We start from the raw sequence: 17,602 nt of genomic DNA, 5'->3' as shown, positions 1-17,602 counted from the left end.
ATTTTTAAAAAGGAGGGAAGTCACCTGTAATCTCAAATCCACTCCTCGTAAAATACACACTTCTGACTCCTAGAAATGGCTTTGCATGCAGACCTCACAGTAGGCTCCTTAACTGATTGCAACCAGGTACCTGATTTCCCTCTCGGGAGCTCTGGCAATTGTTAATGCAGTGCCCTGCTTTGCTTTGGACGGACAGTGGATTTTAAACTCTTTCCTAGATGCTACTCTTACCTCAGTGATTGGAGACAATGATGTCAAAGATCTGATAGGATTTTTCATCTTGCTTGGTGGCAGTGTACTTTTGGCTGCCAATGTGACCCTGGGCCTCTGGATGGTTACAGCACGGTAATATTTGGATTCATCTGATAGAATCTCTGAGTTACAATATATAATACTGAAAACCTTACTTGGTATGAAATAAAAAGTGATTCCTTAAAATTGCATTTTAGCCAACAACTTTAAGTTCTTTATTCAGCATATCCAAACTCTGGGATGGGGGAGAAACAGAAGAAATGAAAGACATACTCCATGATTAGTTTTACAGACTGAACCTACAAACTTCAGATGTTTGTGGAACAATTGAAACAAGTGCAAATTCATGTTAAACCATTTTTGTGTGGCTATATACTGTATTGAAATACTGTGAAGGAAAACAATTGGGTAGGATTAATTGAGAAAAAACTTCCTGAAAAAGCATCATTAATCCAGATTTGAAGAAGACCAGACTTTGGCCAAGTGGGAAGGTGAGCATTTTCTTGGTCTATATTTCTTGTCTTTAATCTTGTTGGAAAGTATTTTAAAATTCAGTGGTATGTTGGTGGCTCAGATGTTAAAGAATTCGCCTGCAATGCTGGAGACCTGGGTTCAATCCCCGGGTCAGGAAGATCTCTTGGAGAAGGGAAAGGCTACCCACTCCAGTATTCTTGCCTGAGAAATCCCATGGACAGAGGATCCTGGCGGGCTACAGTCCATGGGGTTGCAATGAGTCAGACACGACTGAGCAACTAACACACGCATTGTTTTGTACTCTTGACAACTGAGGTCTGATTACAATTAATAAGATTCTATAAAAGAAACTGCCAATGCAAAAGGGAACATCTTTGTTAAATGATCCCAGTAAATGAACACCTCGGAAGTAGACTCTAATATCATGAGACATGTCTTGCCACCCAAGAGTTGCCTCTTTGATAATATGCCCCCATACCCTCATAAAGCAGCAGCAGCCTTGACATTCAGAATGAGCTGTAGGAAGTACCTCCTACCTGCAGCATGTGAGCTTGAAACAGTTAGGGGTGAACCTCAAAACTGAGCCAACTGGCTCTTGCGGCAGATCACAAGACAGATCACAGAACCTTCTGCAGTCCTGGTTACCTTTCTCTACGAGCTTCAAAGCTTGGAACTGCTCCAGAATAGACATTTTCTCTTGTGCTGCTGGGGCTACCTTGGACCTAGCTCCTAGGCCCCTGTCTTCAAGAAGCAATTACTCTAAGCCATGAAGCATACTCAGTCCTCACCAGTGTCTTCCATGTTTCTCTGTGTTGGGGAATTAAATACGTAGTTCTTCCTTTCTGCCTTTCCCCTAAGCTACCTCTGTGGGTCCACAAAAGACTTGGTAGTAGAGTGAGAATGGCTACGTGTGAAAACAAATGTGGATTTGCTGGAGCCTGGTAACTGACTCGAGCCCCAAAGAGCCCTGCCTAGTTTGAGATCTTTCAGACTGGTGATGCAGCCCTGGAGGATCTAGGAAGTCAATAGGCCAGTGTGAAGCTATTGGTATTAAAGCTATATGAGCATGCTGTTTCTTTGATGAAAAATCTGTGCTCTCATATACTCAAAAACATCAATAGCCATATATCCAACTTTTTCACTAAGTGAGATATTCATGGGGTTCACCTCTTTCAGATTCCTGAGTTGCTCTTAGGCAATAAAACTTTTTAATCATTTTTAAGGAAACTTTAGATTGCGTTATAAATCTGCCTGCCTTCTTGAAGAGAAGTTGTATATTGAATATAATTTTAATATTTTTAAATGACCTCTATTACCACTACTTAAAAACTGTACAAATTATTGGTTTATCCTAGGGAAAAAGCATTTGTTCTATTCTCAGGCAGACAGTCTTTCAGGATTAAAGTATATTAGCAGAGTAATGCACAGACCTATTCAGGTAATAAAGCTTGGGGACTATCATGAAATATTTATATTATTGATTTGATTACATGAACTGAGCAGTTTACTAGTGGAATTGCTATATACATGCAGATCATTTAAAAAAAAAATTTAATAGATGAAATCTTACTCATAAACTCCTTTCTCTGGATGAAAAAAAAAAAGCACATCATTTTCTTATGGCTTTTAAACACCTTGGTCTTCTGCTCCATCGGGTCAGAATTTGGGAACAGTCTTTTAGGATATTGAGCAGTTCAGTCCTGTTTTTACAGAAATAGCCTCATTGTGTAAGAAAGGAAATGTTATGTGTTGTCTCTTCAGCCTCATTGTGGGCACTTCTAGAGCAAGGACCATGTCATACTCATCTCTCAATCCCTGGCACAATGCATGAGACATCAAAACTACTTAATAAATGTGGTTGAATGAATGATGTTTAGTGTTATTTATGGATTAGAAAAGCATGTTTCTATTTAAGTAAGCTGTAAAAAGTGTTATTGAATATTTTGTGTAAATATATGTTAACATAAAAAAATAGCTTGGAAGATCTTTGTGTCCCTGGTTGATTATCATCTTTATGAATATAGTTCATTTTGGTTTCTGTAGAGCCATTTAAAAAATGAATTATTTTAAGGATTTGAAGAAAGTGTTGTGTTGTCACTTGTTCAACAGTAAAACTGTATTTTCAGTGTTCCTACTCTGCATTGTCTGCATTTTTGAGGGTTGTTTTTAATCACTTAAAACCTGTAAAGAATGTATATATCCTTTTCAGCATCTCTGTTTGAAAAGACATGCAGTTAAACTTGACCTTTTGATAATTGCTCTTATAGGTCATCTGTTTTAATGGTAAATTGTTTAAACAAGGGCTTCATGGGTATGTGGCTCTTAGTCATCAGTTTGTCCTGTGGTATTTATTGAATGTCCACATACTAGTCATACACAGGTATTTTTTTCTATAAATCTTACAACTGAGTTTAACTTGAAGATACCATAGTTGCTGGCATTCAATGTTTAGCAATAAAAATAAATGTGTACCAGCATTCTATGTTTTATCATCTATGTGTTGTCTTTTTTTTTAATTTGTATTCTTTTCTGTCAAAATTGTTCCAGTACAATCTTAGATGTTTTAAAGTTCTTGATTCTAAACGCACCTCAGTTTTCACTTAAGCAATCATATATGAAAGTTGTTGACAGATCACAGAAGTCTTTTTAACGTGAAATCCCTGTGCTCTCACTACTGTTTTCGAAATGGCTTATTCATGGATGAGGAAAGAAGACTATCATGTTTCATTACTGTCTGGCAGAAGTCTTCTCTAAGTTAGGCGATATTTTTAGGAATTCATGAAAAGAAGTGTTTTAACTATGATATTTGGTTCTTCTTCACTTTTTGCCCTGGTGCTTCCTACCATGTCCACAGAGCCAACCTCCCAGACAAACACACACTCGCACACTCTCTCTCTCCTCTTCCCTCTCTTCCTCTCATTTTTTGGCTTCTGCTGCTAAGTCGCTTCAGTCGTGTCTGACTCTGTGTGACCCCATAGACGGCAGCCCACCAGGCTCCCCCATCCCTGGGATTCTCCAGGCAAGAACGCTGGAGTAGGTTGCCTTTTCCTTCTCCAATGCATGAAAGTGAAAGTGAAGTCACTCAGTCGTGTCCGACCCCTAGCGACCCCATAGACTGCAGCCTTCCAGGCTCCTCCGTCCATGGGATTTGCCAGGCAAGAGTACTGGAGTGGGGTGCCATTGCCTTCTCCGATTGTTTGGTTACTAAGGGCCAAAAAATAGCCTGGGGATTTAACCCACTTTCTGATTGGTCAGCCCTCATTTCACTCCTCTTCGCCTCTGATCCCATTATGCTACAGTGAAGAGCCACAAGACTAGATGATTGATTATATATCAGCTTTACTGAGATATTATTAAACACTATAAAGTTCAGCTGTTTAAAGCATACAATTCAATGTAGACCAATTTCCTTTTAATAACTCATCAAATAATACTATACATATGCTTTAGTATAATCTAACTTTTTAAGTACTTGAACATGTGATCAAAGACAGGAAGGAAAAAAAACTTTATTTCACAGCTATGTGAATTCTGGGAATGATTTTCACCATTGGAATAGAATTGGGTAACAAATTTATTTTTAAGGTAAAGCATATGGATATGCTTATTGAAACAGTAGACCTTTTAAAATCAGCACATATGCAAGCTACTCTTGCTGTTTAGGCCATGCTAATTTGAATAATCCATTGTATATTTTATCAGACCATGGCAAATGAATTCAATGAGGGGAAGGCCTCTTATTTCAGAACGTAATGCTACAATAGGTTATATTCAGGGTGGAGGTAGAAAAAGTAGCTAAAGGAAGTTACGGTTCTAATTACCAACCAGGTTATATTGTGTAGTTTGATTTCCCATTACAGAAAGAAAAAAATACCCTTATATCTTAATTTTATTTAGCTAAAGCTCAATGGATATTCAATAAATGTCCCTTCTTATTATCTGAGTGTTTCTCAGACTTTTGTACTTAAGTGCTCTTTACACTGTAGAGGTGGGAAAACCCTGAAGTATCTGAGTATAACCTTGTAATTGGCTCTCCATCCTATAAAATTGAATCTCACTTTATGTTACCTTTTTTTTTTTAAATTTGACTTTGCTGGCACGTGTGATCTAGTTCCCCAACCAGGGTTAGAACCTGGGCCCTGCTTTGGGAGCATGGAGTCTTAGCCACTGGACTACCAGGGAAATCCCTCAATTTATTTTAACTTCTTGTGAATTTTACATTCCATTAATCAGGCATCAGGAAGCCAATCCTCCTCTTAAAGATATGAAACTCTAAACTGTAAAAGAATTAGATGCTAAGAATATTAAGATTTTCTTCATGTCTAAAACACATTGATAGACAGATTCCTGGCAGTCCAGGGGTTAGGACTTGGCACTTTGACTTCCATGGCCCAGGTACAACCCCTGGATCTGGGAGCTAAGACCCTGCAAGCCATGCAGTGCAACTAAAGAAATAAATAAAACACATTGGTAGAAAGTAGTTTATAACAGCTGGTCTGTAAACTAGTGACAGTCTGTGTTGGTGTCCTTGGATCCATAGTGAAATAAAGATAATGTGTATGTTGTTAAAACGTTACCTGCTGTCCTTTATCAAAGAGCTCTCCTTTATTTGGGGTATGGAAATACAATAATTTCACTTAGCATTTAATGGCTCTCTGTAACTGACACACATTCATTGGCAAGGTGTGAGGCTTTCTTGTTTACCTACATCTTCACCTCCTCCTGAATTATCTGACTTTCATGTTCTGTCAAATCCCTTGATGCAAAATGGCATTTCCTTTAAATTTACATTTCTCATATTATTAATAATGTTGCACATCTATATTTGCTTAGACATTTGGATTTTTCATTCTGCTAATTGCTTATTGTTATCCTTCATTCAGTTTTCCATCGAGCATCCTAAATTTTTCTTATTGATCCATAGTAACTTCTTATACAGTCTACATTATACAGTCTACAGAGTACAGCTTGAAAGCCAAATCCTGCTCACCAGCTATTTTTATAAATAAGTTTCTATTGAAACACAACCATATTCTTTCAGTTTTGTATGGTCTATGGCTGCTTTCATGCTATAACAACAGAGTTGAACGGGTGCAGTAGAGACCATATGGCCCATAAAACCTAAAATATTTGCTATTTACAGAATAACCCATGTTCTAGATATTAACTCTTGTCCATTTCAGATGTTACAAATAATTTTTCCTAGTCTACCACCCATCTGTAAATTTTTATTTATGAGATCCTTTGTTGAACAAGGATTTTTCAGTTCAGTTCAGTCGCTCAGTCGTGTCCGACTCTTTGCGACCCCATGAATCGCAGCACGCCAGGCCTCCCTGTCCATCACCAACTTCCGGAGTTCACTCAGACTCATGTCCATCGAGTCAGTGATGCCATCCAGGCATCTCATCCTCTGTCGGCCCCTTCTCCTCCTGCCCCCAATCCCTCCTAGCATCAGAGTCTTTTCCAATGAGTCAACTCTTCGCATGAGGTGGCCAAAGTACTGGAGTTTCAGCTTTAGCATCATTCCTTCCAAAGAAATCCCAGGGTTGATCTCCTTCAGAATGGACTGGTTGGATCTCCTTGCAGTCCAAGGGACTCTCAAGAGTCTTCTCCAACACCACAGTTCAAAAGCATCAATTCTTCGGTGCTCAGCCTTCTTCACAGTCCAACTCTCACATCCATACGTGACTACTGGAAAAACCATAGCCTTAACTAGATGGACCTTAGTTGGCAAAGTAATGTCTCCACTTTTCAATATGCTATCTAGGTTGGTCATTACTTTTCTTCCAAGGAGTAAGCGTCTTTTAATTTCATGGTTGCAATCACCATCTGCAGTGATTTTGGAGCACAAAACAATGAAGTCTGACACTGTTTCCACTGTTTCCCCATCTATTTCCCATGAAGTGATGGGACCAGATGCCATGATCTTAGTTTTCTGAATGTTGAGCTTTAAGCCAACTTTTTCACTCTGCTCTTTCACTTTCATCAAGAGGCTTTTTAGTTCCTCTTCACTTTCTGCCTTAAGGGTGGTGTCATCTGCATATCTGAGGTTATTGATGTTTCTCCCGGCAATCTTGATTCCAGCTTGTGCTTTTTCCAGCCCAGCGTTTCTCATGATGTACTCTGCATATAAGTTAAATAAGCAGGGTGACAATATGCAGCCTTGACATACTCCTTTTCCTATTTGGAACCAGTCTGTTGTTCCATGTCCAGTTCTAACTGTTGCTTCCTGGCCTGCATACAAATTTCTCAAGAGGCGGGTCAGTTTGATGTAAAGTCTATTAATTTCTTGATTCATTGTTTGTATTTTGTGAGTCTTACTTACAAAGTTCTGTCCTGTCCCAAAGTCATAGCAATATCCTATACTTTCTTCTCTGTGCTTTAGAGTTGTACTTTCACAATGTGATCTTTAATTTCTAAAATATATGGTTTGAAGTAGGAAAGCCAGGTTTATTTTTCTGTATAAAATGAACTGTCTTTAAAATAGATGTAATAATATTTTCTTTATAAGATGTTAAATAAAACAGTTTACATAAAGTTCTGCATATGGTGCCTAACATGCTCAAGTTACTGCTATGTACGTAAACTACTTTCAGAATGCAGAATTATTACATAAATTTGCCCTCATATCTCAGTCCACACTAGCATTAGATCTTGCCTCCTTTTGATCTGCCATTTTGGTTTCCAGTGCCTTCGAGCTAGCTCTGGTTGTCCAGAGTATATCCTCAGGACTTGCCCCTTTTAAACATTTCTTCTCCCAATCAAAATGGACCTAATATCATATTTAAGATGTTAACTAAGGATTTTGTTCACTGAAACTATTTAAAATAACCTGTGTTCATGGGTATATTCATATGATGATAGTAACACGGACATTTAAATCTGGTCTTACCCAAACTCTCTTAACTCAAAAGAAGGCACTATGATGGACCAATACAAGAGAGAATTCGGGGTAGAATAGACCTTGAGGACTAAATCAGATAATATAAAGCTGTACAAAGTCTGGGATATTGCATTTCAAAATAAGCTTTTTTAACAAGTTAATTTACACTTTTTTGGTTAGAAAAGATGCCAAACTACTTTTTAAAATTTGTTTTTAAATTGGAGTATCATTCCTTTCACAGTGATTTGTAAACTTTTTTTTAATGTCTGTTTTTTTGTAGAAATTTTAATCCACATCCTTTGCCCATATTTCCCTGCAGTGATTATCACCTTCTTATTGCTTCTCATCATTCAAGACTCACATTTTCACAAAGGGTTTGCAAATATATTGGACCGTCTCTTGACTTCTTTTACAGGTCCTTGACTTTCATACTTTATTCCTTCATTCTTTCTTCCCTTTCACTCACTTTGTTTCCATCCTCTAATGGCTTCTAGTTTTCTTCCTAGGCCTTATGTGTCACCAGAAATCTATAGTGGGAGGTAGCACTTAGCAATGTACAGAACATTCACTTCTCCAGTTCAGGCCATCCCCTTTTCTGTTACGGAAATACCTGGGAAAAAGAGGTTGGTAATTAGGAGTTTACTTTGGGAGTATAGAAATAGAACAGAAGGAGATAGATAGTGTAACTTGGGGGCCTTTATAGACTATTTCTTACCAGGAAAGAAATGTAAGTTCATTATAGAAAATATGTTAAATGAAAGTAAATTTCTTGAAAAAAATATCATGTATTGTAATTAGTAAACTGCTTTTTAAACTTTACAATGTATTACAAGCATTTTTAAATATTATTAATATTCTGCTGCTGCTGCTGCTAAGTCACTTCAGTTGTGTCCGACCCTGTGTGACCCCATAGACAGCAGCCCACCAGGCTCCTAGTGTTGTTTTAATGGATATATAATATTCCAGTGTTAAATATGCCATAAATCAATCAGCAACCCCTATTATTTCCAATTTTGTGATATTATAAACAAAGCTGTGAGGAATATCCTTATAACTAAAACTTTCTGTATATCTATGATTTTGTATAATTCCAGAAATTTTCAAGATAATACTGAAAAGAAAGATTGTGATCTTGAAATTGAACAAAGTTTTATATGTACATATTGCCTTGTTGCATTTACATTCTTCTGTGTTAATTGAGTAAGGAAAAAAGGCATCTCATTTTAATTCACATTTCTTTGCCTGTAAAAGAGGTTAAACAGTTTTAAATGGCCATTGTATTATTTTTATTTATCCCCATCCTTTGCCCATTTTGCATGGAGGTGATTATTGTCTTCTTACTGCTTTTCCTCGTAAGCTCAGCTCCACCATTTGATTTGTTACATGTAAATATATTAAAACATCATTTAAATATAATGCTTATTGTTTTCACCTATTATAGTCTGTCAGTCTTTGCCTTATGCTTTCCACTTTTGACAATGTGTTTTGAAAGTCTTCTCAAGATTTTATAAATATTCATAAATGTTTTCTTGCAATAATTTTATGATTTCATTTTTCAAGCATTCACATTGTTGATCTACATGCAGTATATTTTGATGTTGATGCAAAGTAGGCATATAACTTTGTGATTTGCTATCTCCAAATGATTAACCAGTCATCTCAAAAGAGATGGTTTAGTCTTAGATTTCTCATACCAGCCAAGAAAAAGCATAAACTTATATCTTTTAGAAAGAATAGATATAATAAGTGAAATTATCTCTCATTTGATAAATAATTTTTATTATATAGGAGGCAATTATTTATTTTTTTCTCAATTCAGTAATATAAAACTGAGTATATTTCATGTTTTAATTGATAAAATAATTAATTTTCCTTAAGATAAGTTTTTACTTTTATTGAAATAGTATTTCTCATTTCTAAACAATATAAATTAGCAGTCTGGAGATAATTCTTATATATATCATTGTCTAAAGGTACTGTTTTCATCACATTCTTAATTAATATTTTTTATTTTTGCTTCTTAAATTTTCTAACTTTAATTCCTTTCTGTGGAATTTTAAGTATTAGTCTTTAAAGGTTAAAAACAAAATCTGTCTTTGAAATAAATGTCCTGATTTTAAAGTAGGTATCTTATCTTTATCTGTTTTAGTTATGTAATGATTAAGTATGGAATACTGCATTTCTTGATTACTTGTTCATATATATGCATTAATTTTAATCATAATTTAAAATCAGGAAAATAAGAGGTTAGGATACTATGAATTTGTGTTTTATATCTTACAAAAATTGAACTTTTTCTATTCATAATAAATGATCATTTTAAAAGACGCTGGTTAAGTGTGCTTTTTTCCCCCATTTAAAATCATCATGGGAAAAGATGGGATCCAGAGCACAAGTGAAACAGCAAGAGGGATGCCCTTTGTCAAAGGGGAGAAAGAAGAAATATGGGTCTGTTAGGGGAACCATTGACTGAAACCGCCTGTGCTGGGCAGGCACCATAATAAACACTTGTATGAGTTATCTTACAACAGGACGTCCTGGTAAGGAATGCAGAACTAATAAGCTACCAGCAACCGAAAGAATTCAGGAAAGCCCAGAAGAAGAGAGGAGACTCCAGTCATGTGTCCTACCAACCTCCAGAATCCTTCTCACTGGCATCCATCTTGGCAGAGTGATTAGGTGAAAGTCCACACTCTCCTTATCATATTTCTAAGACTTGGCCTCTGCTAACCTGAATCTCTTGCCACCCCATGCCTACAACACAGGAGTATTCAGAACATTCTTACTGCTTTAAAAATAAATGGTGTTATAAAAGAGAAAAATTGTCTTACTGTAGAATCCCCAGAGCCCAGAACATAGTAGGTATGCAATATTTCTTAAATGAAGGAAATAACATATGCATCAGTTATAGTAAGTGCAGAATGAGGATGAACAAGAAAAATGGAACATTTTAAATCCAATAAGCATCTATTAGAGTAGCATATTTACAAAAGTCACTCTAAAATCTGGCAAGTTAAAAAACCAACTATAATGATCTTAGAAGCATATTTCAGCCAGGACATAGTAACGTCACTTGCTTACTGTCAATATCTTAGCATTTTCTTTGACTTATTTTTTGTAGATGAAGATTAATTGCTAATGGGATCCTTTTCATCCAAAGAGCTGAACATTCCAGTCTAAAATAAGCACACTTGCTTATTTTTTGTCTGAGAACTGTGATTCTGGAAGCTGTAGAAAGTTACAAAAATGGTAATATCTTGCTAAGCTTGTTTTGTGGCCTAAGAGCTTAGCTTGGTCGCTGAAAGGATGGACACTTCAAAATATGGCTGGAATAGAAATGTAGGTTAAATTCCATTTGCAACCAGGAACCTACTAACCTGCTAACCAGTCTTCAGGGAAATTACAGTGGCCATTATAAGGAATGTTCCAAATACGTAAGATCATTTTTAAAGTGACTTAAAAGCAAGAGTTCTCAAACAGATGAAATGGAATATCGATTTTGAGTAATATGCAGAAGGCTCTAAACGTTTTCAAAATTCCAAACTTGATATTCAGAGCCTGCTAGGGATGTTTTTAATGCCTTCTCTCCTTAGCTAAAGCAAAACCTTGTACCCAGAAGGAAAGATGCAAATTAGAGAAAAGGTAGTTAGAGCAGGTTAGCCTCTTTATCATTCAGGCTGCCTTCCTCCCGAAGTTTACAATTCACCTGCTGTTTACTCTTTGCCAATTCCCCAGGCCTCACCTAGTCCTCTCAAAATACGGAAAAGAACCAGTACATTGGAAACAAAATTGACCTACACTTAATCTATGCCTTTGTGATGTAGATTTTCTACCCCCATCTTCTTCAGCACCATTGTTTGAAATGAAAACTTTAGGAAGAAGTTTCTCATCGAAATGAAGAAAAAATAAAACAGGAGGTACTTGGTAATTGGGCTAAAGAGAAATTTTGAAAATCCTCCACAGATATTAGTAACTGTAACTTCTCTGTTTACATCTGTCTGTATATATCTACACATACACATATATATAGATACATAGTAAATTAATTTATTAACCCATTCATCTGGAGCCCCTTCTCCAGGAGAAGCAATAAGCCGCTAGCTTAAAGATTTCACATTCAGGAACCTTTATCCTCTAAAATGACTTTCTTCCTAAGAAAAAGGACACATAAATTTGTTGCCAAACTTAGAAGTATGTCTCACAGTGGGCATTTTAAGACTACATCTATATAGTAAATGTGTGATGTTTTTCTATCTCTCAATGGTATTGCCAAACTTAATTTGTAAGAGCTCTATTTAGTTGGTTTGAAGCCAAGAACTTGAAAGGATTGGTCAGTAACAGAAAATAACCCAAATGCTTTTCAAGTTCAAGTAATCTGGGATAATCTCTGGTAAATAAAAGTAGTTTAAGTTCATTGGTTTAGTTAACATATGTCTTTAAAGTTATCAACACTAAATATAATGCCAACAACCAAATTTTATTCTACCTGGTCTTATTAGTCAAATAACTTCATGTTATCTCTGTTATGGAATTTGTCAACAAAAATAACTTGGAATTATGGCTGATTTTTGTCTAATGTCCCATGAAGTTTTGGTAGGTAATCTAAACATAGTCAGGAGTGTTATCCGAAAAACTGGATTTGCTTCTTGGTTAGTGTCAAGCCAAAAGACATAACCAAGCCAAAGAGCAGAGAAAGGAAGGATTTATTACTTGCAGTAAGTAAGGGTACAGGCATATTCGTGAAGGGGCTTGAGTCAAGGAGAATTCAGCATAAAACTGGGACAGAAGAAAGAGTCCAAGCTTTATAGGTGGTTGAAGTCATGAGGGTCAGTAAAGGTCAATTATCATCATCCCTTAGGTTCCATTTGATCTAGTGGTTGGGTGCTTCAGGGTAGTCTTTACCATTGAAGCAGAACTAGGAGTCTTCACAACCAATTTCTTATCTTTGCTATTTTCATTTCTCTTCTCTGGTGACAGTTTGTTCTTCTATTCTCTTAAGATCATTGTTACTGAGACCTGTTCAAGAACAAGCATTGGGGATGACTTCAGCAAAAATGGCTTCTCTTTTGTCAAGAAAGCCATGCCTGGTTTTCTTTCTCTGTGGACTCCATACCCTATCTGCTTAGAGGAGTAAATGATTTAGATAAGTGTAAGTAGGATAAGTTTATAGTTAAACTTTTTAGAAACAATTATATTTTCAGTTCAGTTCAGTTTAGTTGCTCAGTCATGTCCGACTCTTTGCAACCCCATGAACTGCAGCACGCCAGGCCTCCCTGTCCATCACCAACTCCCAGAGTCCACCCAAACCCATGTCCATTGAGTCAGTGATGCTATCCAGCCATCTCATCCTCTGTCGTCCCCTGCTCCTCCTGCCCTCAATCTTTCCCAGCATCAGGGTCTTTTCAAATGAGTCAGCTCTTCGTATCAGGTGGCCAAAGTATTGGAGTTTCAGCTTCAAAATCAGTCCTACCAATGAACACCCAGGACTGATCTCCTTTAGGATGTACTGGTTGGATCTCCTTGCAGTCCAAGGGACTCTCAAGAGTCTTCTCCAACACCACAATTCAAGAGCATCAGTTCTTCAGCACTCAGCTTTCTTTATAGTTCCAACTCTCACATCCATCATGACCACTGGAAAAACCATAGTCTTGACTAGACGGACCTTTGTCGAGAAAGTAACATCTGCTTTTTAATATGCTGTCTAGGTTGGTCATAACTTTCCTTCCAAGGGGTAAGCGTCTTTTAATTTCATGGCTGCGATCACCATCTGCAGTGATTTTGGAGCCCAGAAAAATAAAGTCAGCCACTGTTTCCCCATCTATTTGCCATGAAATGATGGGACCAGATGCCATGATCTTAGTTTTCTGAATGTTGAGCTTTAAGCCAACTTTTTCACTCTCCTCTTTCACTTTCATCAAGATGCTCTTTAGTTCTTCTTCACTTTCTGCCATAAGGGTGGTGTCATCTGCATATCTGAGGTTATTGATATTTCTCCTGGCAATCTTGATTCCAGCTTGTGGTTCCTCCAGCCCAGCGTTTCTCATGATGTGCTTAAAAATAACATCCAAAATCTTTTTGGTAACTTGAACCTTTTTCATTGTGTTAAATTAACTGATAGAAGTTTATTAATTATCTAGATTATTTCCAAATAAAATAATGAAACATTAATTACTGAATTTCTGTTTCTGAAAAACTAAAGATGAAAATTGAATCTCTTTGTAAACATATTTGGTGCCAAGCTGAGAAATTTTCTATGAGAAAGCACGTGTTTCAAGAAATTATAGTAAAAATAAAAATTAAAAAAAAAAAAGAAATTATAATAAGTATTTATGTAAGTTTGCCTATCTTCATAATGCTAATATAAAGGATAGTTCATAATTGCTTACTTATTTTTTGGTAGAAATTAAGGTTTCTAAGGGTTAAGAATTCTAATTAATATACACAATGAAACTATTAGAAATAATAAAGGAAACAACTCTTTATGAAAGGAAAGTACTGTGTGCTTTTGGTTATAAAAAAGTATGAGGAAGAATTTTGTTAAGGGAAATGAGAATTTTGTTTAAACTAGAGCTTCTGGTTATGAAGGACAAACTAAATGTATGCAAAATGTTGAAGAGAGGAAAGAAGAAAATTTTGCCTTCTGTAATCAAGCTGGCTAAAACAATAAATACTGTAAGAATGCTAAAAGTAAGATTTAGTATCAATAGTATATAAAACTAAAACCAGGCTTTCTTTCATATGCTAAAAGGACAAAGTGTTATTGGACCATTGGTGTGCTCTTGATAAGAAATTGTAAAAAAAAAAAGATTTTGGTTACCTTTTCAGTGATCTGCCTGGAAAACAAAAATTCTGTTTTATCAGAATGATTTGCTGTTTCCTGTGTTCATCAGCTTTTTGATTACTTATGAAAACCAAGTCCTAAGTTTTGCTAATAGATAATTAAGTATTAAGTTTCATAATGATCTGTGATCCTATTAAGGCAAGTGTTCTAAAACTGTTTTTAAAAAAAATAAATAAATAAAAAAATAAAACTGTTTTTAAAATATTTTTTTATAAACTTCCCCAAATCAAATTCCAAATGAAGTCTTTTGACCACAAACCAACTTTGAAATTTTCCAGAGGGCCCTTAGGACATTTCAAAATTTTGTTAAACTCCTAAGTTGGCTTCAGTCATGTCCAACTCTTTGCAACCCCATGGACCGTAGCCTGCGAGGCTCTTCTGTCCATGGGATTCTCTAGGTAAGAATACTGGAGTGGGCTGCCATTTCCTTCTCCAGGAGATCTTCCCAACCCAGGGATCGAACCCACATCTCTTACATCTCCTGCATTGGCAGGAGGGTTCTTTACCACTAGTGCCAACTAATTAGGCTTATTTGATATATTAAACTACATGGGAAACATTGTCAAGTCAGAAGTAGTACTGAGCTTTCTTTATGTTGTACAGGGATATCAGTGTTCTAGAAATTTTGTGAGATTTCTAGAAATCTGATATATCCTGGTATAAAGTAACTTTTAATCCTAGTCATTATCTTAAAATATTGTATGATGTCCTCTGTGACCCCAATCAGAAATGGACAAGTAAGTGATCTTATTGCTATTCTCTTACCTCCTGAAATTGCTGCTGTCAAAATTGAGGCTCATACTAAAAAGACTGAACCTCATTACCAGAGCATTGCGATAACTGACTTTCATGCAAAGGCAGCAGCAACAGAATCTAAAAAGATTTTGGCACATGTGGATGCAGTCCAATCTCCTTCTGCAAAAAATGATCCCTTATTGCCATATTTTTGTCATTCTGGTCTCCTCGTAACGGCAGCAGTCTGCTCCTGAATCAGAGAAACTAATATGAGTAAACAATAGCTGTGAATTAAACAAACAGTCAGGGTTATGGGAAAACAAAGACAGCCACTTGCTTCCTCCTGGCTCCCTGGCAAACCAGACATTTTGGTTTTTGCATTCTTTCATCCACCGTAGTGCATGCAAGAAAAATTATTTTTGTACCTACAAGCCTCAGATCTCCTCCCACTAGACCTTTTAAACACCTGCAAGGGGACTTTTTTCAACTGTCACTTACTGTGGGTTACCAATATGTTTTTGTTATTGTATGTATGTTTTCTGGATGGTTGAAGCTTCTCACTTGCTGTTAGGGTAATGCTCTGACAGTAGCAAAGAAACTATTAGAAAATGTGTTTACCACTCGGGGTATACCTTCCACAGTCTCCAACGATAAAGTCACTGGGCAAATCGTACAGGCCTTAACAAAACTTAGCAAGCTTCTTGGAATTATCCCTTTCCCTATCACTTGAAATTATCAGGCAAAGTTGACAGAACTAATGGAAAAGCTGGATTCATCAGAATAAGAATTAATAACATGAAACTTAATGATGAGGATAGTTATAATTTTTATGACTGTGTTAAAATATTGCTGGTCCTGCAATGTTTTTTCCAGGTTTAAAGATATATTTTCTCTTAAGCTACTCAACAATTAGGTAAGATATACTTTTCTAAGCAAATATGAACTACTTACGTTTTCTCCCTACCCAGTCACTCCAGAATTCAGAAACTCTCAAAGAGTATTCTTATTTTCATACAAGATGACACAATAGTGTACAATTGGAAACAGTACCTACACTTTGACTATAATGGTATTACAGGTAAAGCGTGAGACTTCTTACAAAAAATTCCAGCAAAGTCATCTTAAAAAGAACTTAAATATCAGTCACTTTTCTTGTTTACTTTACTTACATAATCAGGCAAAGTTTATTACAAGCAGGTTAGTTTACTGTGATGATCTTTGGGGGGAAAATGGGGGTAATTGTAGGAAGAAAAATCATGTTTATACCCATGTAGAAATTAGATTTCAGTCCTGTTAGCTGTCTTTGAGATTTTGTTATATATGTAAACTGAACTGGATCCTGAATTCTTCTGATTTCCTCAAATATCTGGCTACAACTCACCAAACTAGCTTTTCCAGTTTTCTCTTGCCCTTCTAATTTAGAATCACTAAGAACAAAGACTGCCCTTGAATCTGCTTGGAAGGGACTATATCATATCTGCTTCACTACTCAAATGGCAGTCAAACTTCAGGGACTTGAGCCTTGGACACATCTCACAGCTGAAGAAGACCCTACCTGATAGCTGGTCCTCTGCAAACGTTGGAGAACTCCAAGTGAGATCTATGAGGTTGAGAAGTAGCTGATAGTGATGTGGACTGCTTCTTCCCAAGATGCCAGATGAAGACTTCATGCTTTAACTAAACATGAAAGTGTTCTTCTCTTTCTTCCCTTTACTCTGGCATTGGCCTGGAAAGATAATGCCGTTATCTGTATCTCCCAGGTCATTGTTAAGGGGAGAGTGAACCTCTGGAATTTGGAATGACTTTTTATTTCGGGCTAGGAGAATCTTTTCCCACATGAGTTAAAAACCTGAGTGACCTCTGAATCTAACTGCTAAATGCAGAAGTCCCTGTGAATGAATCCATTAAGGGTATTTTGTTAACAGGAATGGTTTGTGCCCACAAGTCTCATCTTGGTCTGTGATAGTTATCATCCTTGGGCCTATGAATACCTGAATGGTTGTACACAGCTGGGCTATGCCTCTGGGTTATCTGACTGTGCCTTTGTCTTAGCTAAAATGGACCTACCTTTAACTCTTAAAAGTGTTGTAGAATTCACTGCTAAAACACTGGCTGCCCAACAAATTCCTTAGGTTCACTGTCCAAGATTGTTTTTATAATAGAAAAACCCTTGATTATCTTTTAGCTAAGCAAGGAGGTGTCTGTGCTGTGGCCAGTATTGTTATTCCCAAACTGAGTTCACCTCTTGGTGGGTGTCGTCCAAAAAAAAAACAAAGATCCAGGAGAAGGTGGTGACGCCGAAAACTCAGCCTCTGTGCACCAAGGCCAAATCAAATCTTGGAGACGAGGTTTTGGGTGAAGTAGAAAAGAATAGCTTCATTGCTTTGCCAGGCAGGCAAAGGGGGTCACAGTGGGCT

General features: G+C 36.6%; 1 protein-coding gene across 1 annotated transcript in view; it reads left to right on the top strand.

Annotated features, from left to right (window-relative positions):
- MBTPS2 (membrane bound transcription factor peptidase, site 2) overlaps nucleotides 1-3,220 on the top strand; it is a 45,986-nt gene extending 42,766 nt beyond the window's left edge. Inside the window, exon 11 of the mRNA XM_040266663.1 lies at nucleotides 127-3,220. Coding sequence (XP_040122597.1) covers nucleotides 127-349 — 223 coding nt within the window. The 3' untranslated portion in view covers nucleotides 350-3,220. The remainder of the gene's footprint in view (nucleotides 1-126) is intronic.
- The last annotated feature ends 14,382 nt before the right edge of the window (nucleotides 3,221-17,602 follow it).

This window comes from Oryx dammah, unplaced genomic scaffold (assembly GCF_014754425.2).
Source record: "Oryx dammah isolate SB20612 unplaced genomic scaffold, SCBI_Odam_1.1 HiC_scaffold_23, whole genome shotgun sequence".
Taxonomy (NCBI): Eukaryota; Metazoa; Chordata; class Mammalia; order Artiodactyla; family Bovidae; genus Oryx; species Oryx dammah.
This window is presented reverse-complemented; position numbering and strand designations above follow the sequence as displayed.